A 25,346-nucleotide genomic window follows, 5' to 3' on the forward strand; every position below is an offset into this window, starting at 1 on the left:
GGTCGCCTTCTGGGTTAGGAGGGTTGATTATGGGTATTTGTGATGCGGGTTGGTGCCAGGAACACTGCTGCCTATTCACCCTGACTGTCCTGAGGAGGTTGGGCGGTGGGTTCCAGGACGCTCCCCCCTGCGCCCCCCCCCAATCCGGATTGGGACTGAACCCCACCCACCGGCAGTTTGCACACTCCTCTCCTTGCATCACATGCCAGCACTCATACTGGGCGCCATGGCTGGGTGGCCTGGCCACAGGGCACCTCAGTTGGGCATCTGCCCCCAACCCGAGAGGGCCACCGAGGTGGAAGTTGGCATCAGGCGAGTAGTTGAGCCCGCTCTGAGTTACGGTTACCCATGGCAGGTGTGTCACAACTCCCTCATCACCCCCACACCAACCCCTCACCATGCTTCTACTGCCCAACCATCACCTCCATACTGCGCCCTCACAACCCCACACCAACCCCTCACCATGCTCCTACTGCCCAACCATCACCTCCACACCAACCCCTCCCCATGCTCCTACTGCCCAACCATCACCCCCACACCAACCCCTCACCATGCTCCTACTGCCCAACCATCACCTCCATACTGCACCCTCACAACCCCACACCAACCCCTCACCATGCTCCTACTGCCCAACCATCACCTCCATACTGCACCCTCATCACCCCCACACCAACCCCTCACCATGCTCCTACTGCCCAACCATCACCTCCATACTGCGCCCTCACAACCCCCACACCAACCCCTCACCATGCTCCTACTGCCCAACCATCACCTCCATACTGCGCCCTCATCACCCCCACACCAACCCCTCACCATGCTCCTACTGCCCAACCATCACCTCCATACTGCGCCCTCACAACCCCCACACCAACCCCTCACCATGCTCCTACTGCCCAACCATGACCCCCACACCATCCCCTCACCATGCTCCTACTGCCCAACCATCACCCCCACACCAACCCCTCACCATGCTCCTACTGCCCAACCATCACCTCCATACTGCGCCCTCATCACCCCCACACCAACCCCTCACCATGCTCCTACTGCCCAACCATCACCTCATTACTGCGCCCTCACAACCCCACACCAACCCCTCACCATGCTCCTACTGCCCAACCATCACCTCCATACTGCGTCCTCATCACCCCCACACCAACCCCTCACCATGCTCCAACTGCCCAACCATCACCTCCATACTGCGCCCTCATCACCCCCACACCAACCCCTCACCATGCTCCTACTGCCCAACCATCACCTCCATACTGCGCCCTCACAACCCCCACACCAACCCCTCACCATGCTCCTACTGCCCAACCATCACCCCCACACCAACCCCTCACCATGCTCCTACTGCCCAACCATCACCTCCATACTGCACCCTCATCACCCCCACACCAACCCCTCACCATGCTCCTACTGCCCAACCATCACCTCCATACTGCGCCCTCATCACCCCCACACCAACCCCTCACCATGCTCCTACTGCCCAACCATCACCTCCATACTGCACCCTCATCACCCCCCCACCACCCCTTCACAATCCGCATACCACCCCCATGCAACACCCTCAGAAGCTCCACACCGCTCCCCCATTTCTTCCACACCACCCCAAAGCGCAATCCAATTATACGTCTTGCAGGACCACCTGGCCATGAGGCGGGCCCTTATGGTGTCCCTCGCCCCCAAACTAAACAGATTCCAGCGACGATGAGGACATGGACACAAAAGGGAGCCCCCAAACCGCAGGCCATTATATTCTGGAGCACCATAAGAACATAAGAACTAGGAGCAGGAGTAGGCCATCTGGCCCCTCAAGCCTGCTTCACCATTCAATGAGATCATGGCTGATCTTTTGTGGACTCAGCTCCACTTTCTGGCCCGGACACCATAACCCTTCTTCAAAAAACTATCTATCTTTACCTTAAAAACATTTAATTGAGGAGCCTCAACTGCTTCACTGGGCAGTGAATTCCATAGATTCACAACCCTTTGGGTGAAGTTCCTCCTAAACTCAGTCCGGGGATGACACTGATTTCCTATCACAGCTGTCTCCAACACCCCCCAACAGCCCAGAGACACTCACCTCAGTTTGGCACTTTAGCAAAGAGGCCCCTGGGGCACTATCTGGTGTCCAAAAAACACATGCTCCAGTATATCAGGTGGAGGTAGGAGCCCGAGGCCACCACCGCATGGGTGGCGAAGGTATTGGCATTGGGTCAACATTTCCAAGGCCTGGGACACTGTGTAGGCAGTGGCTGAAGCCCAGGATAGGGCTGCCCTGTCACAGGGAGACATGTACCAGAGCCACCCGGACATTGCAGCGGTGCTCCAGAGCTTGGCCCAGTCACAGCTGGTCATGGTCGAGGGTGTCGGCAGCATTGCCTGTGCGCTGGCCGACCTGAGGCAGTCACAGAGGAAGATGGCACAGTCATTGAGTGATGTGGCACAATCCCAGGTGGAGGTGGTCCATTCACTGTGCTCCATAGCCACGAACATCGAGACCCTGGCCAGGTAGATGTGAGCCTCCAGGACTGGCAGTGGCAGGGTGAGAACCCTGAGGGAGGAGGAGGTGATGGGGCCCATGCCGATGACTCCCACAGGAGTTGCCGGAAAACCACAGAGCCTTGGACTCCCTCCCTCCTATCCCTTGCAGAACTGATGGGCAGCGGTCAGAACTGGGTGGCATCATACCACCATGGAAACCTGAGCGACTGCCAGGCCCATCCAGGCCCGGTTGCTCCTGAGGACAGCCGCCAAAGGAGACCTGGTCACAGTACGGGAATTGCAGCAGGCTGCTTCCAAACTTGATGGACCCCCTGAGGATCCACCTCGATGTAGCGTTTGGGCTCATAAGACCAGAAAGCTAGAAATCATTTAAATTGGCAGGGGTGCAGCACAGAGTATAGCCTTAAGGCTAGGGACAAATCTATGCATAAATGCTCACCGTTTCACAATAAATACCTATCCACAACTTTGCAAGCATCCTCAGACAGAAGGGTATGAGGGATGGGCTGGGCTGATCGTGGAGAGGGCTGGGGTGCGGGGTCTGAGGGATAAAGGCAGAGGTTGGGGTGGGCTCAGGCCAGGGACCCCACTGTAGCCACCAGTCACTGATCCGGTATCCCATCCCTCTCCATTGCCAGAACCCCCCCCCAGTCCTCCACCTCAGGGGTTTGGTGGGGCTGTGCAATGGAATGGGATCACTCAGGTGGACAGTGGAAAGTGCAACCATGGGCAGGAGTCAGACATTGTCAAACGATGTGGAGCACCAGAGCTCATTTCAGAGTGGGCCATCATCATCCTCCATCCCATGGATGAGGTCAGTTGTTACTGCCAACCCAGGGCCCGCACCCCATTGTGAGGCAGGTAGGAATCACGGAGAGGGTTGCAGGGGGGGGGGGGGGGGGGGGGAAGAGGGGGGGGGGGGGGAATGGCACATAGAGGGTAGTCATGGGAGGGGTTGGTCAGCTGGGTGGGGGATGAAGAGTGTGGTGGGATGGGGTGTTTGTGCCATTGGCCAACACCCCTCGTCGATGAACCTAGAGGGCATGTCATGCGCACCAGCCAAGATGCACAAGTTGTAGGGCCTCCTGTGCCTGTCCAGACCCAATGTCGTGCCAATCCTCTACCTCCCCCGCATCCTCCTCATCAGACGAGGCCTGGCGTTCAATCCTTCTCCTCCAGCAAGTCGACCCTCTGCTGCGCGATGTTGTGGAGGACGCAGCAGACCAGCACAACATGGGAGACCCTCCTTGGGAGACCCTCCTAGCGCTATACTGGAGGACCCCTCCAGAGTGGTCCAGGCACCTTCAGAAGCACCGCTTGATCATGCCTCTTGTCGCTGCATGGGCGTCATTGTAGCGGATCTCCACATTGGTTTGTGGCCTCCGGATAGAGGTCATCAGCCATGACTACAGCGGATAAGCCCTGTCAGTCAAGAGCCAACCCCTCAGTCGGATGTGTGCCTCAAAGACGTCAGGAACTGTTGAGTGTGCAGGTTGAAGGAATCGTGTACACTGCCTGGGTATCGGGCACAGACGTGTATGATGTGCAACTGATGGTCACACCAGTTGCACATTCATCAATTGGAACCCCTTTCGGTTTGTGAAGACCGGCCTGTCATGAGCCGGTGCTGGTAGGGGACATGCATCCCGTCGATCACCCCTTTGACCTGGGGCATCTTGGCAATGGTGGTGAACCCCGCTGCCCAGGCATTGTGGTGGCCTCAGTCCACATTGAATTTGATATATTATGCTGACCGGGTATACAGGGTCTCTATTACGGCACGGACCCACCTGTGCACCGAGGTGTGCATCCCTTGACAGACCCACTCGGCGCCTGGAAGGACTCCATGGCATAATATTCAGGGTGACCGTCCCTTTGACGGCCATCGGGAGCCGGTGTCCTCCCCCATTCCCCGCGGTGCCAGGTTAGCCATAATCCTGCAGATATGCCATATGGTCCCACTTGCTCAGCTGGAGTGCATGCCTGGTCTGGGAGATCCTCGAACGACAGGCGCTGCCGGTACACTTGCGGTGCCTCCTTCCCACCTCATTGGCCTGTTGGGGGGCCAGCTCTCCATCCTCACTGGTTGGCTCCTGTTCCATTGGAACAAGCTCCTGGTCTGCAGGTTTCCCTTGAACCGCTCCAGCTCAGTCTCAATGCATCCCCAGGGCTGCGGCATTGTACGTGCACTCCTCATTCGTCCTTCTGTGTTCTATATGTACGCCTCATTTCTCCTATATTGTACATGTACGTCACATTCTCCCTTCTGTATTGTCCGTGTTCTCCTCATTCCTGTTTCTGAATTGTACATGTAGGCCTCCTTTCCTCTTCTGGAGTGGACATGTTGGCCTTATTTCTTCTTCTGTATTGTACAGGTATGCCTCACTCCTACTTCTGTAGTGTACATGTATGCCTCATTCCCAGTTCAGTATTGTACATATACGCCTCAGTCTTGCTTCTGTGTTTTACATGTACGCTTCATTCCATCTTATGTATTGTAATGTACGCCTCATTCATCCTTCTGTATTGTACATGTACGCCTCATTCATCCTTCTGTATTGTACATGTACGCCTCATTCATCCTTCTGTATTGTACATGTACGCCTCATTCATCCTTCTGTATTGTACATGTACGCCTCATTGCTCCTTCTGCATTCTACATGGTGGATTGGCCATTCTAAATTGCCCTTAGTGTCCAAACTTGCCCTTAGTGTTGGGTGGAGTTAAAGGGTTGTGAGGATGGGTGGAGGTGTGGGCTTGGGTGGGGTGCTCTTTCCAGGAGCTGGTGCAGACTCAATGGGCTGAATGGCCTCCTTCTGCACTGTAAATTCTATGATTCTATGATGAATACATAATTCTTCCTTTAGCATTGTATATGTAAATCTCATTCTTTCATTCGAATTGTGCATGAATACCTCATTCTTTGTTAAGTATTGTACATTCATACCCTATTATTTCCTCAATGTTATACAGATATAGCTAATTTGTTCCTTGGTATTGTACATTAATACATAATTCTTCCTTCAGTATTATATATGCATACCTCATTCTTTCCTCAGTACTGTACATAAATACATTATTTGTTCAGTATTGTACATGTATATCTCATCTTTCCTCAGAATTGAACATTTATCCTCATTCTTTCCTGACTACATGAATACATCATTCTTTCTTTGCAGTATACATCTATACCTCATTCATTTGTTATGGGCCAGGGCTGAGAAACTTAGAAGTGTATTTTGAAGTTCATCTGACCGATAACTTTTATGTTGAATTTGGCGAGGATAAGCACAAGAGCCTTCACTTTAGGTGTGATTGATCAGACTTCCTCGGCGCTTTTATCAAACCAAGTTTATTATAAGAATGTAGTTAACATATATACAACATAGCAAGAATGTATTATCAATTACAAACATAAAGAAAACACAACAGCTACAGTAATCTATGTATATAACTCTTAATGAATCCCCCTTAGTAGCTAATTCAATACAAAATCCAATAAACCAAAACCCCTTTCGAGAGCATGGCCCAGCACACTGTAATCTCACTTGAATGGGACTGGTTCTTTCCCTGAGATTCTGGTCCAGACTGTAACCAGCAGATTCAAAACTCCTTCCAGAAAGCAACTCTATCTTTAAAGTTACCAAGACAGTTTGCCACACCCAATATGCTTTTAGTTCCCTGGAACAGCTTTAAAATGAAAACAGGGAAATACTGCTTCTCTTCTGCAGTCCAAACCACAAATCGAAACTGAAACCCAAACACTAAACCCCTCTCACCTGACAGCCACAGCCCAGCTCCGTCCACAAATGACATCACTGAAACTGTGCTACAAGTCATGTGGTCAAAAATCTTTCTTAAAGGGACACTCACATAATACTTTCCTCAGTATTTTACATAAATATATCATTCTTTCTTTGTATTATACCTTAATACCTCATTCTTTCCTCAGTATCGTATATGTATATTTCATTCTTTCCTCAGGAATGTACATGCATACCCCATTCATTCCTCAGTATTGCACATGTATATCCCATTCTTTCCTCAGTATTGTACATTTGTATCTCATTCTTTCCTCAGTATTGAACATGTATACCCCGTCCAGTATTGGACATGTATACCCCATCCTTTTCTCAGTATTGTACATGTATTCTTTCCACAATATTGTACACGCATACCTCATGGCCCTTATGTGCTTGTATGAGCCAAATACAATTTGACTGATCATAACGGTGGTCAGGACCTTCATGATTAATGTTACCAACGTCTAGTCTTGATGAAGTGACTATCATTTTTGCACAATGAACTGAAAATATAAGTGGAGAGAAATTAAACTGAAAGATGTTTGAGACATACAGAGAATTCAGGACAAAATGCAATAAAAATTGGGACAAAATATTTACGAAATCGATATCGAGCACTGAATCCCTTTGCTTGTTTTCTGCTGTCAGTATAAAATGCAAGTAGTATTTTAAATTGAGAAGAGACTGCTGCTGGAGCTATTTTGCCACAACTTCGACTTTCTATGATTCTTGAAGTTATATCGGAACCGTCATAAATTTTTAGATGATCACGAAAGCAGCCTATATATGGTTGAATATGAAAGAAATCAAATTCCAAGACAATCTGTTAAAAAAAAAGAATTGTTAGATCTCTTTTTTAAATTTAAGTAACTATGATATAATGTCTGCAGCATCAGAAAAATATTTTCTGTACAATATAGAAAACAGCGACAACATTTTTATAAAACCAAGTTCTGCCTTTATTGGTAAGAGCCTTGTTAAATATTGAAGTTTGAATTTGGACAATCTGAAGACAGTTCAAATTTAGCCATGATATTAATTGATTTAGCTCTCTCTGATTCTAAAATTCAGGTTGTTATAAAGTTCCCCTCCAAGTAACCAGAAGAGCACCAGCCTCGTGCACCAGAAAACTCAGTTTTTAAAGGCAGCCCCGATTTTTTGACCCCCCCCCCCCCCCCAGCAACCTCAGGTTCCCTCCCACTTCACCTAATTCACTTAACTTAGGTCTTCTGGGGTTCTCAAGCCCATTCCACCCCCCCCCCCCCCACCCCCTCTTATAGATAAGGCCATAACAGGCCCAACCCCTGATAAAGGCAATCTGACATCTAGGCCCTGCCAACATGGCACTCTGACAATGCCCTTGCCTGGCTGGTAATACCAAGGTGCCCAGGTGCTGGGGAATGCCAAGGTGACACCCTGCCCAGTGGCCGACCACCCGGGGATCTCAAATCACCAGTAAGACCCCTGAGGTGCCATCATGACTGGTTTTGTGAGGTGAAACCAAATGGCGTTTGGTTAAGGCCTCGCTGGCAAGGCCGAGGAATCCCAGGCCCCGTGTTGAGCCTAATGGATCAATTAAATATGCGTGCCTAGACCTCTCCCAGCAACAGCAAGATCCAGTTTGTGAAGCACTGGGAAATTCCATTGATTCTGGAGACATCTTGAGCATCATGACTCTCAATCTAGTTGTCTCGTGAGATTCAACAGCCTCGTCCCGACATCACGTTGGGCACAACAAAGCCAGCGAGTCCGGCCCATTGTATTTGGTTCCGGATAACCAGGTCATGAGACGTCTTGTGGGAGGTCACTTCCGCCTGTCTTAGTGGTATTAATATCAACGACAATGAGTTCTGCTAATCTGGATGCCATCTGTCATAACTGACCATCCTTTATATTTACTTGGTCCCAGGTGTAAAACTGGCCCTTCAAATCAGCTGAAACATATCAGGCATGATTGAATGGCGGAGCAGACTCGATGGGCCAAATGGCCTAATTCTGCTCCTATGTCTTGTGGAGACAATAGACTGCCTTATGCTTTGTCTACAGATGATGTAATTCAGATGAGGAGCCAAATCTTTCTGAAGTTTCCGTTTGCCATAGGCTTTTAGCCTGCCAATAAGTGTCTCTCCAAGGGCTCTGCAGAGAAAAGCAAGGCATCCTGACTGTTAATTTTACTTCTAAGTGGCATTTGAACCATATTGTTTTGCTTAATTGGAATATATTGTGCCAGGTGTTGGGAGCAAGTTTTCCATTTGTAAGGGACTTATTAAATCCTCGTTTGTTCCATGTTTCTCTTCTTGATTTGATTTATTGTCACATGTACCGAAGTACAGTGAAAAGTATTTTTCTGCGGCCAAGGGAACATACACAGTATGTACATAGTAGACAAAGAGAATAATCAACAGAGAACATTGACAAATGGTACATTAACAAACAGTAATTGGTTACAGTGCGGAACAAGGGGCCAAACAAAGCTAATACATGAGCTAGAGCAGCATAGGGTGTTGTGAATAGTGTTCTTCCAGGGAACAGAGGGGGAATCATTGTGGAGTCTTGTAGCTGTGGGGAAGAGTCTGGAGGAAGCCAGTGCCTAGGTGGGAGGAGTCTCTGTCTACATTGTGGACAAAGAGAATAATCTACAGAGAACATTGACAAATGGTACATTGACAAACAGTGATTGGTTACAGTGCAGAACAAGGGGACAAAGCAAATACATGAGCAAGAGCAGCATAGGGTATCGTGAATAGTGTTCTTACAGAAAACAGAGGAGGAGTCGTTGAGGAGTCCTGTAGTTGTGGGGAAGAAGCTGTTCCTTTGTCTGGATGTGAGGGTTTTCAGACCTTCTGCCTCATGGAAGGGTCTGGAAGAGGGCAAAGCCCGGGTGGGAGGGGTCTCTGATAATGCTGTCTGCCTTCCTGAGGCAGTGGGAGGTGCATACAGAGTCAATGTAGGGGTAGAAAGCTTGTGTTATGCGCTGGGCTGAGTTCGCCACACTCTGTAGTTTCTGGCGATCTTTGGCCGAGCAGTTGCCATACCAGGCTATGATGCAGCCGGATAGGATTCTCTCTATGGCACATTGGTTGGCATATTGGTAGACGTTTGGGAGAGTCAATATAGACATGCCAAATTTCTTTAGCTTTTTAATTGCTGTTCTGCACTAGTACAGATTTTTGGTTTTGAGCTGAAATTTTGGTTTTGTGCTGACCAGGCAGACTCCTTGATTCAGTATATTCTGTGACATAGCCCACAACGCCATTTTGATGGACTTGACGAGCAGCCAATCAACTCTTTTTAAATTCCAGGACATCGTCTATACTTGATCGTGATTGGTGGTGCCTTTCAGAAAACAGATTTTGTCTACATTTTTGTCTCAGTTCTGTCAGCCTTGGAGAGCAGCAGAAACATTCTCCTGCCAGTTCTGTGAAGGTTCAAATCTTGATTTCTGCTGCCATGGGCAGCACGGTGGTTAGGACTATGGCTTCACAGCGTCAGGGTCCCAGGTTCGATTCCCAGCTTGGGTCACTGTGCAGAGTCTGCACGTTATCCCCGTGCTACGTGCTATTATGTAATTTGGACATTCTGAATTCTCCCTCTGTGTCCCCAAACAGGCACCGGAATGTGGCGATCAAGGACTTTTCACAGTAACTTCATTGCAGTGTTAATGTAAGCCTACTTACATTCTCTCCAGCCAGGTCTGTGCATTTTAAAGCTCTCCCAGAAAGTTGGAACTCTTTTCTTCTCTCTCATACTTTGACTTTAATTCTTTGATTGAAAGGCTAGGGAAGTGAAACTGATCTTTCACTCTGCAGTCAGGTTAACCTGTCAAAGGTTCCAGTCCAGCGCCACCTGCTAGCAGAGAGGTTGTTCAAAAATCCATTTTAATCCTCATGTGGTAAAATGCAGATTGAACTCATTGAGGTTGATGGTCCACCTGGTAGATACGTGAGAATTGCACTGACCCTGGAGGAATTATCTGTGTATGTTCAGCTTAGTGGATGTGATGTTGATTCCGGAAGAAATCTTAAAGCCTGAGAGCTCTAATTGAAGCTCGATGCTAAAAGATCCCAACAACGACCACAGCCTCAGCCTTGAAGATACTCACCTCTCATTTCCCAGCTTAATCCCTGTTATTTTGGTCCTTTCCGACCCCTCACCATGTGCCTGTCTTATATGTGTCAGGCGGGGGACGATCGGTGGGGTGAGGGGAATAATTAGTTTCGGAGGAGCTTGAAGCAGGAGAAGGTATTTGGTGAAAGTGAGTTTTTGGGAGGAGATTCCAGGGTGTACAGCCTAAGAAGCTGAAGGCACACTCAACAATAGCGGGGAAAAGAATTGGGACATGATAAAGATCCCAGAGTCAGAGCAACAGAAAATCATGGATGGGTTTTAGGATTGAGATGGGCAAAGCCTGGAAGGAATTGTGACAAAGCTATGAGAATTGATGAATGAAAAGGTCGAGTTTTGAATGAGCTGAGATTTACCAGGGTTGGAATTGGTGAAGCAGAGCTGCTTGCCATCAGCATATATGTGAAAGCTAAATCTCTGTTTTTAAATAATTTCACTAACCGACAACATGTAGATGAGGTACCCAGCGTCCCCGGCTTGGGAGTCGCGCAGCTGCGTGAGCCGACCAGTATCCGTCACAGAGCAGTCCAGTCACTGGTGGATCTGAGCATATGAGGAGGCTGATGCAAGTCCTGAGCCAACGTCCTGTCAGTAACTCTACTGGTTCCACTCTCGTGGTGGCATGAAGGGTTGCCCGATAACAGAAAAGGAACCGGGCCAGTCGCGTTTCCCACAATCCGGTGGTCAGTTTCTTCAGGGCCCTTCTGAAGGATTGGACTGCCCCTTCGGCCAACCCGTTTGAGGCTGGGTGATACAGGGCAATTCACAAGTGTCGGATTCCATTCGAGCCGTTGAACGACTCAAATTCCCTGCTGGTTAACACAGTGCCGTTATCGGACACAAGCACTTTGAGTATTCCATGGGGACTGAACGTGTGCCGCAGCCTGTCCACGGTGACTTTTGTGGTCATGGTCTGCACCTTGGGACATCGAGCCATTTTGAGTAGGCGTCCACCAAAATGAGGAACGTCGCTCCGCTGTAATGGCCGATCAAGTCTAGATGGACCAGGGACCAAGGTTTTCCAGGTTGCTCCCAAGGGTGCATCAGAGCAGCAGGTGGGGCTTTCTGGTTCTTCTGTCAAGAGCCTCAACGCTGGGCCACCTTCCCGATGTCCGGGCCACAACACGTAGCTGCAGGTAAACATCTTCATCAGCACGGTAGCACTGTGGTTAGCAAGTTGCTTCAAAGATCCAGGGTCCCAGATTCAATTCCCGGCTTGGGCCATTTTATGTGCGGAGTCTGGACCTTCTCCCCGTGTCTGCGTGGGTTTCCTCCGGGTGCTCCGGTTTCCTCCAACAGCCCAAAGATGTGCAGGTTAGGTGGATTGGCTATGCTAAATTGCCCCTTAGTGTCCAAAAGGTTAGGTGGGATTACGGGGATAGGGTGGAGATAAGGGGATAAGGTGGAGGTAGGGGCTTTGGTAGGGTGCTCTTTCCAAGGGCCGGTGCAGACTCGATGGGCCAAATGGTCTCCTTCTGCATTGTAAATTCTATGATCTTGAGTAACCCCCTGCGTGTCTATTGTGGAGGTTTTGAAGCAAAAGCCCCACAACAAAATGCTGTCCTCTACGCTCAGCTCTGGGAGCTTCACCATAAAGTTCTGCAAATGGTCAGGCAGGGCTCTGTGTTGGACCCTGTACTGGACCATGTGCCAGACCCGAGATAACTGCGGGTAAGTCTGTGCTCACTCTTTCATCCGAGCCGCCAGGGCCGGCAAAAAGTCCATGAAGTGTAGGGCCGCTATTACTTTTGCGGCCTTGGCGGGTGCCAGCGGCCTGGTGGAGAGGGGCAGGTGGCTCAATGCATTAGCATGCGGGATCCGCATGCCAGATGGAGTTCCAGTGCATATTCGTACGCTGCTAAGAGTAACACCCACCGCTGGACCCTGGTGGATGTGATCAGGGTAATCACTTGATCCTCCTTGAACTGCTCAAGCAGAGGTTTGTGGTCTGTATAGACTGTGAATGCCGTAGACATACCAGTGGAACATCTTCAAGCCAAGCACCACAGGCAGTCCCTCCTTTTCGATTTGGACATAGTTCCTCTCTGCCTCGACGAGTGTGCAAGACATGAAAGCTATTGGCCGCTCCGACCTGTCGGCCATCCGGTATGTGAAAACGGCCCCATGCCATAATGGGAAGCATCGCATGTTAGAAGTGTTTTTTCTGCGTCAAAGTGTGTCAGCAGCACCTCAGATGACAACAGCTTGACCTCTTTGAATGCCTTATGCTGCGGGCGGCCCTTCCTACTGGTGCCCTTTCTTCAACAATTGGTGAAGCGGGCTAAGCACTGTGGCTAAGCTGGGGATGAATTCCCTGTAGTACATAGAACAGTACAGCACAGAACAGGCCCTTCGGCCCTCAATGTTGTGCCGAGCCATGATCACCCTACTCAAACCCACGTATCCACCCTATACCCGTAACCCAACAACCCCCCCTTAACCTTACTTTTATTAGGACACTACGGGCAATTTAGCATGGCCAATCCACCTAACCCTCACATCTTTGGACTGTGGGAGGAAACCGGAGCACCCGGAGGAAACCCACGCACACAGGGGGAGAACGTTCAGACTCCACACAGACAGTGACCCAGCCGGGAATCGAGCCTGGGATCCTGGAGCTGTGAAGCATTTATGCTAACCACCATGCTACCCTGCTGCCCCAAGTAATTTATGAGCCCCAAGAACGAGCAAGCTTGGGCGGACCTTCAGGGATGGGAGCCTGCTGGATACCCACAGTTGTCTTCCACTGGGTGATAGCCTCTCTAGGTACCCTAAATAGTGGCCTCCGAAACATGAAAAAGGCACTTCCCTCTGAAGAGGTGGATGCCGGCCTGTTTAAAGTGCCGGAGGACTTCGGCCAAGTTCTCCAAATGTTCTTTGTTTGAGGCTCAGGTATACCCTGAGTAGGCCCTGCAGGATGTTTTCCATAATGCATTCTGAAATCGAATGGGTGCATTCGCACAACCCTCTGTGGGTGTTGACTGTGATGAACCTCGGAGAGCCTGGATCTAGGACCAGCTGTAGATACGCATGACTCATGTCAAGTATTATGAATGTTGTTCCCCCACTGAGTTTGGCTACAGGTCCTCAATGCGAGGGACCAGGTAACAGTCCAGGCAAAAAACTCGGTTCACTGTCATCTTGTACGGATCTGTTGGGTTTTAACATCGGTACTGCTGGCGCAGCCCAATCAGTAAAGTGGACGGGGTGGATGATGCCCAAGTGTTCCAGCTGTGTCAACCTTGGGCTGTAGTGCATATTGCACTGGGCGGGTGTGAAAATAGCATGGTTATGCATTGTCGTCCACAATGATTTTAGCCACAGCTCTTTTTATTGTACTGAGGCGTTCAGCGAAGACTCCAGGAAATTTCATCAGCACTCCTTCCGGGCCATGGGGGTCCATGCGCCGACGCATTGCAACTCCAAGTCCCGAAAGTCGTGCTGTTATGCGAATTAGATATTGTGAATTCTCCCTCAGTGTAGCCAAATAGTTGCCGGAATGTGGCAACTAGGGGCTTTTCACAATAACTTCATTACAGTGTTAATGTAAGTCTACTTGTGACAATAATAAAGATTATTTAATTTTTTTTCAATATAAATTTAGAGTACCCAATTCATTTCTTCCAATTAAGGGGCAATTTAGCGTGGCCAATCCACCTAGCCTGCACATCTTTGGGTTGTGGGGGCGAAACCCACGCAAACATAATAAAGATTATTATTAAATCGTGCAGCCAATCGTGGTTCAGTAAGCTGGGTCCTCCACCGCGGACTACCACCAAGGATAAATATGCCGACTAGTCCCCATATGTCAAAGTCACATGGTGGTGTTCTCAATGACCAAAGGCTCTCCAGTGAATGTTGGCAACCGGGCATCCTTGTCCCGCAGGTCCAAGGTCTGGAGACCGACCCGGATCATCGCGGACGTCCAGCAGCTGATCACCAAGACTGCCATTCTGGTGTTGAGCTCCATGTCAATGGGATGTCCCTTCACCTTTAATGCAATCCGGATGGGAATGACCCTGGTGGCTATAATGCAATGCAACTGCTGATATGCGTCCTCTGGTCCTCGATACAATATACTTTGGGTGAGCGGTAACACCTGGGGGGTTGGTTGGGAACATCGCCTTCACGGGCCTGTCTGGCGTCCCAGCCCTGGTCGTGGCGATCAGCCCGCAGCCTCCATCTTGGTGCTCCGGTTCAGGGGGGTTGTCTGGTTGCGCCCGTGTGTGTCATAACGACAGTCTTGGGTCCTGCAGTCGGTCCCACTTTGCGGAAGCTCATATCTTGCGGGCCTGGGTGTGGGCAGTCAGCGACCGTGGTTCAGGACCACCAGGCCTTGCAACTTTTGAACCTCGTGCTCCACGCTCTCCCGGGGATGGGCGGTATCTACTGCCCGTTGAAAGGTTAAGTGAGCCTCCATAAGGAGTTTCCTCTTTGTGTCAGCGTCTCAGAGTCTAGAGACAAAATAGTTCCGTAGCGTTTCAGACAGTATAGCCTTGAACTCACATCAGGTGTCGAGCGTCCTTAAGCATACCAAAAAGGCGCCATAAGCCTCCCTTTGGGCTTGTGAGGCCGTGTGAAAATGAAACCGGCGGGCGATTATCGGGGGATGTGGGTTAAGATGTGCTTGACAAGGGCCACTAACGTATCAAAAGACGTGGGGCTGCAGTCTCCGATGTTGGGATTCTCCGTTTCGCCGGCAGCCAAAGGGTTTCAGCACGGTAGCATTGTGGATAGCACAATTGCTTCACAGCTCCAAGGTCCTAGGTTAGATTCCGGCTTGGGTCACTGTCTGTGTGGAGTCTGCACATCCTCCCAGTGTGTGCGTGGGTTTCCTCCAGGTGCTCCGGTTTCCTTCCACAGTCCAAAGATGTGCAGGTTAGGTGGATTGGCCATGATTAATTTTCCTTAGTGTCCAAAATTGCCCTTAGTGTTGGGTGGGGTTACTGGGTTATGGGGATAGGGTGGAGGTGTTGACCTTGCGTAGGGTGCTCTTTCCAGGAGCCTGTGCAGACTCGATGGGCCGAACGGCCTCCTTCTGCACTGTAAATTCTATGATTCCTGACGGTGTGTGCTGCCCACAATGGGAAACCCCATTGCCGGCAGGCAAGATGGAGAATCTTGGGGGCTCGCTGCACCAGAAATCTAGTGCGGGGGGGTCAGAGAATCTCGCCCTTGGAGTCCGGCCTGTCCGGGTGGGTGAGGCTTTTGATGAACGAATCGGTGGGTCCCTCGAGTGCGGTCAGTAGGATAACGGTTTGTCACTCATCCCCAACAATTGCCTTAGATCGAAAAAAAATACTGCACCCGCTTGATGTACTGGGTCATGTTATCAGAACCAACATCAAACTGTTCAAGTTTCCCAATGTGCGACATCTCACAGTTCGGAGTGGAGGTTTCTCTGGGTCTGGACGAAGTGGGTCAGCGGTATTATGCATGATGGCTGCAACAGCTCCACTTCATCCTCATCGCCAGTGTAGAATCCAATGGAAGAAACGCAGGAACACATGGTCGGATGGGAAAGAATAAAAGGTTTATTACAGTATACACAAAATCAAAAAACTGCAACTCCTTTCCCCGAACACCCAGGTCAGGGTTTTTGTACTGAGAGGTTCAGCCTTGTTAAGGGGAAACCCCCACCCCCAATTACTAGAGGAGGTCATACTCTGAAGTAAATGAGGGAAATCGTATTGAGCAAAGTCCTTGGCCTCCAAGGGAGTCATAACAGCGTCCAGGGAAAGATAGTTAGCTATGAACAAATAAATAAGATTGAAACCAAATGAGGGCTGTGCAACTGAGTTGGACAACGGAGGTGAGTTTTGCAGGAGGATGGTACGATGAGTCATGTCAAACTTGACGTCACAACTTGACTTGACGCCAAGATGTCACATAAATGATAATACACCATGATCACAGCACAGAGGTGTAATGTATGACAATTAGAGAGGAAGATGAAGCAGTTAAAGATTCTCCTGCCTTCTCTCCATAACCCCTGATTCCCTTATTAATCAAGAACCTATCTATCTCTGTCTTAAAGACACTCAGTGATTTGGCCTCCACAGCCTTCTGCGGCAAAGTGTTCCACAGATTCACCACCCTCTCTGATGAAGAAATTCCTCCTCATCTGTTTTAATTTTTTAATAATCTTTATTGTCACAAGTAGGCTTACCTTAACACTGTAATGAAGTTACTGTAAAAATGCCCTAGTCGCCACATTCCGGCGCCTGTGCGGGTACACGGAGAGAGAATTCACAATGTCCAAATTACCGAACAGCACGTCTTTCGGGAGGAAACCAGAGCAACTGGAGGAAACCCACATAGACACGGGGAGAACGTGCAGACTCCGCACAGACAGTGACCCAAGCCCGAATCGAACTTGGGGTCCTGGCACTGTGAAGCAATAAAGCTAACCACTGTGCCACCATGCCGCCTAAAGGATCGTCTTAAAGGATCGTCCCTTCAGTCTGAGGCTGTGCCCTCATGCTCTAGTTTTTCCTACTAATGGAAACATCCTCTCCACATTCATCTAGACCTCTGATTGTAAGAAGGTGGGGCTTTAGTCTGTCATTAAGAGGAAGTCCTACCTTGGAGCTGTACCAGCCAATCAGCTTGGATGAAAGCTCTCCAGTTATTCCAGCAATAGCTCTGCAGTGGCCAAAGGAAGCACTGCAACTAGCTGCATGGAACTAAATTCTGGGCACTTGAGGAAAGGTTGTGGGGATCAAAGGGGGTGGGGGTAGGGTAGGAAAGGCATCGGGGATTGCAAGGGAAGAGATCAGGGGAAAGGCTGAGGTGGGAGATGGAGGTCTAGAAATCACCTGGCCATCAGGGGTGTGAAGGAGTGGGCTTCTGATGAACTTTCAAGCTAGGAGTTGTGGATACGCAATTAAAAAGATCTAGTTTTAAAAGTTATTGAATTGGCTTTGAATAGTTAGATGAGAGTATACAGACGAGGAACTGAAACTATTCCATCAATGTCACGGAGGATGATGAAACTGCAGACTAGGACAGATTTGAGACAGAGTAAGTTGGTGCTGCTGATGAGAGTGTTTAAGAATGTGCATGGGTTAAGCATAGATCTCAGAATGTGGCAGAAACATAGTGTGAGAAATTCTGAATGTCTTGGAGATATCTGTAATTATGTGCAGATCCAAAACACGGAACCTAATTTCAGTTGGAATCCAGGTGGTAAAAATTGGAGCTACACAAGGAGATGTGATTGTGAAAGTAGCTGCCCAAATATGAGAATGAAATAAAAAATATAAACATCGCCACCGTCTGCTCTCCCCTTTGAGAGCTGACTGGTGAGGGTCACCACACCTCATCCGTGGGGCAAGGTTGAGAAGTGAGGCCTTCATGAAGAACCTCAGCCAGTATGGGAATTGAATCTGTTGTTGACATCGATCGACATCACAAACCAGCCATCCAACCAACTGAGCTAATCGACCACCAGTGAAGGAGAACAAGGTAAAAGAAACAGAAAATGCAGAGTTTATTTGTCCTATCACCACTCACTTTAGCTGTGCATTGCCAGCTCTTTTGTCATTTGATTGCTCCTGTCTTCCACTCGTTCTGTTTTTTTTCAACCTCCCCTTTTCACTTATTTAAAACCAACTGCATCTCTAATTTTTCTCAGTTCTAATGAATCAATTTGAAACCCTGGGTGTGATCTACTCAAAAGAAAACAGAGTCCATTCTGGGCGAGGATCAAGGGTTCCCAGTGTTACAAGCAGCAGGAATGACCCCGCTATCTAACTGCACTCTGTTATTTTTTGGTGGCCCTGCGAGGTATGCTCCCCTCACCCCCACCCTCTAGCAAGGCTGCACTCAGTTGCACTTCCTGCACTGAAGAGCTCTGCTCACTCCCAGAACGCCTCAGGAGATTGGGATGCCATTTTTAAATGGCACTCCGCTACCTGGACCCCATGAATAGCCAAACACACCTATAAGGGGGTCCACGGAGGCCCCAAATACCTCACGTGGGCAGGGCACCCCCTCGGGCCTGATCCCTGGCACAATGCCAGCCTGGCTCCCTGGCCTAAGCCAGGGTACCAGCCTGCAGAGGCCAACCACCTGGGGGCCTCCAATCCCCTTAACCCCCCGCCCCCAAGTACTATCCTATCTGGTCCCCGTTTGTGGGGGCCAATACTAAATGGCACTTGCCAAAGATCTCTGAAGCGAAGGGGTTAGATCTCAAAGCCTCGGGTAGATCAGACAAGTGCATATTGGAGTGAGACTAGCTGTTCACTTTAATATGCAGATTTGCCAAATACTGTTCCCTCCCACAATGATAGATCTTGCGAAACGTGAAGAACCGAGTAAATCCAGGAAGAGACCTCTCCCGGCATCTAGCGACAATGTCGCGCATCCGGTTCGGGCAGGAGGTTGTCGGTGGATCGCAGCCCTAACTCTGTTTCTCTTTTCACAGATGTTGTCTGTCCTGAGTATTTCGAACCTTTCGTTTTGAGGTTAGATTTTCAGCATTTGCAGTATTTGTTTGTAGGAAATAAACCTTACCAGTTTGGCCTACTGCTGGTCTCAGCTCCACTTGGGTGAAACGTTAGCCAAGCTGAAATCGTAATGATTGACCCGTGATGCCCAGCAGTTAAAATGACAGCGGTGACCCAAAGATTTCATTGCACCCTGACTTGCACATGAATTTAAATACCAGTCAACAGCATTAGAGCGGGTAAGCAACCTGACTGATTTGAATCCCCACGCCTTGAAAATTGAGTGAGGCACTCCAAACTGATAATGTCGGTTTCAAATTTTAACACAGGTTAAAACAATTGCTGATTCTGCCAAAGCATGAGAAATTGAGTCATATTTTGAAATTCTCCATATACCTTCATTGCTGTAGGAGATCTAATCAACCATTTGCAAACAGCATGCTTTGGATACAGAGCTGGGAAATTTGGAGAGGTGAAGCTTCCATCATTGTGGGTTAATAGGCTTCCACAGACTTCTTTAAAAATCAAACAAAACAAAATACTATTATGAGAGCTATGTTACAAACATAAATGATACCAGTACAATGCATAATTTCTACAATAAAACCATGAGCTGTTTTGCATGATATTTATTTTTAACTGTCGTTTGTATGATGCTTTGGGATGAAAGGCAGTCTTGAAAGTAACTTATAATTTGGTCAGTGGCATCATCTTATCGTAACAGGCCTGACTCTGGAAACTTGAACACATTCTATTTTGGCATGTTGGTGCACGGTTCGGGGAATGCTGAACTGTACCAGCCTCCCTGGACAGGCGCCGGAATGTGGCGACTAGGGGCTTTTCACAGTAACTTCATTGAAGCCTACTCGTGACAATAAGTGATTTTCATTTTTTTCATTTTTCAACTGTTAGAGGTGCTGTCTTTCAGTGAAATGTTAAACTGAGGTCCTGAATATCTTCTCATTTGGATCATAAAGAATACCTGATGTGACATAGGGAAGGACAGGAATGGTGAGGGGAGGTGGGTTTGGTTGCACGGTATCCTGGGCAACATATATCCTTCAAAAATATTGGGCCTGATTCGCCCCAAAAATGTCAATGTTAATTTGTGGCGGGATTTTCAGGTAGTTTCCCGCTGGCTCTACGGGAGAGTTCCCACCGCTATTCGATGACACTTAGTCACTCTTTTAGCACTGGGGAGCTGAACTCAGAGATCGGGCCACCATTTTGAAAGGGTGCCCCTATCTTTAAGTGAGCTTGTGGGTCCCCCATTCCCCTCACCCATGGGCAATGTCATCCCCCACACACATGGACACTACCCCAAATCTCCCAAGTGAGGACACCCCGCAATGAGGTCCCTGGGGGTCCATGCTCTTCGGCCCATCCCCTCCCCCCAAAACTCCTTACAGCACCTCCTTCCTTCTGGGACCTCCACCCACCCCCGGAGGCTCCGACTTACCTGCCCTGCACTCCCCACCCTTCAAACCCCCCCCCCCCCCCCCCCATTTCATGGGAAAGGCCCCCTTGCTTCCTGGCAGTGCCACCCTTGCACTGCCATCCTGGCACCCAGGCAGTGCTCCTGCTGACTTGACACTGCCATCGGGAACCTTGGCAGTGCTAGCCGGGCAGTGCCAAGGGTCCAGTGGGAGGGCCAGGGAGCCACCCTGCACTTAACCTGACCACCCTGGGGTCTCCGGTGACCCAGCCTGGTCCACATTTGTGTGGACCAGCACTGATTGGCACCTGGCTGCAGCCTTGCTGGGGAGCGCGGGGAATCGCGGGAGACCGGTGGATCCCGCACAAGTAGGTTGTAAGTAGGTTTATGACCTACTTCCGTGAGCGTCATTCAGTTCCGCCCATTTGGAGCGGTGTTCCGACTCCGCTGTCTTGCGGGGTGTCAGAAAGTCCCGGAAGGTGCGGACCGTATCGAGAGGCACAGTGCAAGCCTCTCCCGGAGTTCTTTGGCTGTGAGTACAAACGCGTTGGAAATTTGTGCCCTTATCATTGCTATTTGTTGGATTGTGTTATGTGCAAATAATACAACATTTCCAAAGCCATCGAAATGTCGGCCCAGATGTTCACTCCTGGGTCAGGTGCACAAAGAGAGGAGAATTGGTGGCTCTATGAACCAGACCTTTAAAAAATGGCTGTCCGCGGGCAGTTCCAGTTTTTATTCTGGGGAGTGTGGGGTGGGGGTTCTTTGATCATTTTGAAAGTTCCTATGAGTTTATGCATTTTCCGACACAATCACGTTTACATTTAACAATCCCAAAGGCACTTTACCCCTCCCGAGGATGTTGCAGGACCACAGACAAAGGGCGGCCTTAACTCTCCAAAGTCTATCCACACAAATCCACCAAGTTCAGACCAGCATCTGCGGATCCACCACTGTCACTTTACCAATGACCTTCCTGGTACCTCTCATCTTCCAACCCAGAATGATAGCACCCACACCGAGGTGGAGCAGATTTCCATCAGCCTTACTGCAGTCACTAAGGAACACTGTGTGTTTTGCATGAGGCAAAGGTATCTAAAAAACAAATACTGTGGGAATTCTCAAGGGTGAATTCTTGATTTTTATTAGTGTAAGTGAATGTATTATTGGAAAAGCTGTTACGCAATGATTTTTATTTCAGGATCTTGGCCATGGGGTGCTGGGGATGTGATGTTCTCTGGATGGTAAAGTGACGAATTGTGAAGCTATGATGGTGAACGGATATCTTCGTAAGGAATGTGTAGTTTGTGTCATTCATTGGACATCCCATGATGTTTCTGATGGCTTTGTGGCTTTCATTATCTCCTCACTGTTACGTTCTGGTGCTTGGTCTGTCGGTATAAATGTGCTAAAGAACGTCTAGTTATTTGACTAGTTAAAGTTTTATTGTTGACTATCCACTACAAAGAGTCTCTACCAACTCCCTGAGGTAATTTTGTCTCATGATTGTTCTCTACTGCCACCTGCTGGTTGGAGGTCTTGTAAATCACTATATACATGATTGCTTATGCACATCATTCCATCCTCTTTCCTTTGGAAATGTGTAGTTTTATGTACATTATCTGAATTTACTGTACAATATATAATATATAGGTCATTAAGATGGCGAATGGAGTTTTGTCGGTGATTAAAAAGGCTAATGGAGTTTTGTCCTTCATTGCTAGAGGGATGGAGTGCATAAGGTGTTAGTGAGGCCACACCTGGAGTAGTGTGATCAGTTTTGGTCTCCTTACCTGAGAAAGGATGCAGTGGCACTGGGGGGTGTGCAGAGGAGATTCACTAGGTTAATCCCAGAGTTGAGGGGTTGGATTACGAGGAGAGGTTGAGTAGACTGGGACTGTACTCGTTGAAATTTAGAAGGATGCAGGGGGTTCTTATAGAAATATATAAATTACGAAGGGAATATAGGATAGATGCGGGCAGGTTGTTTCCACTGGCGGGTGAAAGCAGAGCTAGGGGCATAGCCTCAAAATAAGGGGAAGTAGATTTAGGACTGAGTTTAGGAGGAACTTCTTCACCCAAAGGGTTGTGAATCTATGGAATTCCCTGCCCAGTGAAGCAGTTGAGGCTCCTTCATTAAATGTTTTCAAGATAGATGTTTTTTTGAAGAATAAAGGGATTAAGGGTTGTGGTGTTCGGGTGGGAAAGTGGAGCTGAGTCCACAAAAGATCAGCCATGATCTCATTGAGTAGCGGAGCAGGCTCGAAGAGCCAGATGGCCTACTCTTGCTCCTAGTTCTTATGTTCTTATGCATGCTGTGTTATTTACATATTTGCAGTTCATCACAAGTTCAATCTGTCCGGCTTTCTTCTGTGTCTTGTCGACCTTCTGAGTTGTCAACCTGTGAGTTTGCTTGATTTTCCCTTGTTGTTGGAGATGATTCTTGCTGTTTTTCTTGGTTTTGTACGTTTCGGCCTTGTTCTGTTTCTGTATGCTGAGGTAGCGTTTGTGCAATTATCCTTAGATTGCTTACAATATTATCTTGTAGTTCCATAACAAAGGGTTACAGAAACTTCAGCAAAGCCCTCCTGTTTCATCTTAGAACTTGCCCGTCTTCGGTGATGATCATATATGTGAATCCCGCCCATTGCGGGCGGTAATACTTTTTGGCAAATCCGCATATTAAAGCGAGATAGCTGTACACTTTATTATGCAGATTGCCGAGGTACCTGAAGCTTTGGGATCAATCGCCTTTGCCTCAGAGACCTTGGGCAAGCACTGTTTGGTACTGATCTCCACAAATGGGAACCAGACGGAATGGCATTCGTGGAGGTCTCCCTGGGGATCAGTGGCCCCAGCTACATGCCCTTTGAGGAGGGTGGTACCCTGGCATGGATGGTGCCAGCTGGGCACCCTGCCAATGCCAGCCTGTCACCTTGACAGTGCCACCTGGGTGCCAGCCTGGCATGGCCAACATACTGAGGTGGCACTACAAGCTGGAATGGGCACTGCCAGGGTGCCATGTTGGCACTGCTAAGGTGTCACAGTGGCACTTTTTGCACACGCGGGTTGGGGTGCCCTGCATGTGAGGTGCGGGGAACGGCTGGGGACTTTCCCATAGTGCGTTCGAGTTGTGTGGTGTCAGACGTTGCTTCGGGAACCTCGGAGATCGGGAAGCCATTTTAAGTTCCGGCGAGCGAACCTCTTCAGAGTAGAAAACGGTGCTATGTGCGACCTCGGCCACGCGTTCCCCGCTGAGGCCCCTATACAACGTGCGTCATATTGTGTAGCCATGTGTTTCGCGGTGCTGCGAGTGCCAGGAAATACGCGACTAAATGCGCTTGCTTTGGACTTTGTTCCCAATTAGTTGAATCACGCCCTCACAATCAAAGACACATACAAACAGATGCTCATACATAAATGGGTACACCTACACACACAAACTATTTTTAAAAACTTAATTCTTGGGATGTGGCATTGCTGGCTCGACCAGCATTTGTTGTCCAATTCAAATTGGTAAGATACCTTCTTGAACTGCAGTCCATGTATGTAGGTACACCCAAAGCACTGTTAGGGAAGGGGTTCCAGGGTTTTCACCCAACGACAGTGAATGAACGACGATATATTTCCAAGTCAGGATGGTGTGTTGGTTGGTTGGAGGGGAACTTCCAGGTTCCCAGATGTCTGTGCTCTTGTCCTTCTAAATGGTAGTGGTTTTGAAAGATGCTGTCTGAGGAGGTAGTGCAACTTGTGGATGGTACACACTGCTGTCACTGTGCATTGATGGTGGAGGAAGAGAAGGTTTGTGGAAGGGGTTGCAATCATTGAGCCTGCTTTGTCCTGCATGGTGTCGAGCTTGTTGAATTTTTGAAGCTGCACTAATCCAGGAAAATGGAGAGTATTCCATCACACTGCTGACTTGTGCCTTGTAGATGGTGGACAGACTTTGGGGGGGGGGGGGGGGGGGGGGGGGGTTCAGGAGGTGAATTACTCACCGCATAATTCCTAACCTCTAACCAGTCACAGTATTTATACTGTGTTTATCCAGTTCAGTTTCTGGTCAACGGTAACCCACAGGTCATTAATAATAGAGGTGATGGTTAGATTGTCTCTGGTTGGAGATGGTCATTACTTGTCACTTGCCACTTGTCAGCCCATGTCTGGATATTGTCCAGGTCTTGCTGCATTTGGACATGGACTGTTTTAGAATCTGAGAAGTTATGAATGGTGCTGAACATTGTGCAGTCATCAGTGAACATTCCCACTTCTGGCCTTATGATGGAGGGAAGATTATCGATGAAGCAACTGAAGCATTGGAAAGGGTACAGAGGAGATTTACCAGGATGTTGCCTGGTATGGAGGGAAGATCTTATGAGGAAAGGCTGAGGGACTTGAGGCTGTTTCGTTAGAGAGAAGAAGGTTAAGAGGTGACTTAATAGAGGCTTGCAAGATGATCAGAGGATTAGATAGGGTGGACAGTAAGAGCCTTTTTCCTCGGATGGTGATGGCTAGAACGAGGGGACATAGCTTAAATTGAGGGGAGATAGATATAGGACAGATGTCAGAGGTAGGTTCTTTACTCAGAGAGTAGTAAGGCGTGGAATGACCTGCCTGCAACAGTAGCGGACTCGCCAACATGAAGACATTTAAATGGTCATTGGATAAACATATGGATGAGAATGGAATGCTGTAGATGGGCTTTAGATTGGTTTCGCAGGTTCGGCGCAACACCGAGGGCCAAAGGGCCTGTACTGCGCTGTAATGTTCTATGTTCTATGACTGAGGATCTGATGATTGTAGTACCTTCGCACACTTCAACCACCCGTTTCCATCAGGATCTTCTATCCTGACTGTGTCATCTTTTTCTAATGGTTGCAAACATCTTGTCATTTTGTTATAATACTCCTCCTTTTTTGAAATATGAGCTTCCTCACAAGTTTACGATTCGTTTGTTCCAGTGGAATGTAAGGTAAGGTTGTGCTGAGCTGTCGATTCATCAACATCTGTGATGGGAGATAATCCATTTAT

The 25,346-nt window shown here is 48.7% G+C and overlaps 1 protein-coding gene across 2 annotated transcripts in view; it reads right to left on the reverse strand.

The window, feature by feature from the left end:
* Positions 1-25,346, reverse strand: part of LOC119971588 (embryonic protein UVS.2-like) — a 126,763-nt gene that overhangs the window by 47,141 nt on the left and 54,276 nt on the right. For both annotated transcript variants that reach the window (XM_038807360.1, XM_038807359.1), the window contains exons 3-5: positions 19,280-19,398; positions 6,909-7,131; positions 6,684-6,811 (exon numbers count right to left, since the gene is read on the reverse strand). In XM_038807360.1, the coding sequence (XP_038663288.1) occupies positions 6,684-6,811; positions 6,909-7,131; positions 19,280-19,398 (470 nt within the window). The remainder of the gene's footprint in view (positions 1-6,683; positions 6,812-6,908; positions 7,132-19,279; positions 19,399-25,346) is intronic.

This window comes from Scyliorhinus canicula, chromosome 9, assembly GCF_902713615.1.
Source record: "Scyliorhinus canicula chromosome 9, sScyCan1.1, whole genome shotgun sequence".
NCBI lineage: Eukaryota > Metazoa > Chordata > Chondrichthyes > Carcharhiniformes > Scyliorhinidae > Scyliorhinus > Scyliorhinus canicula.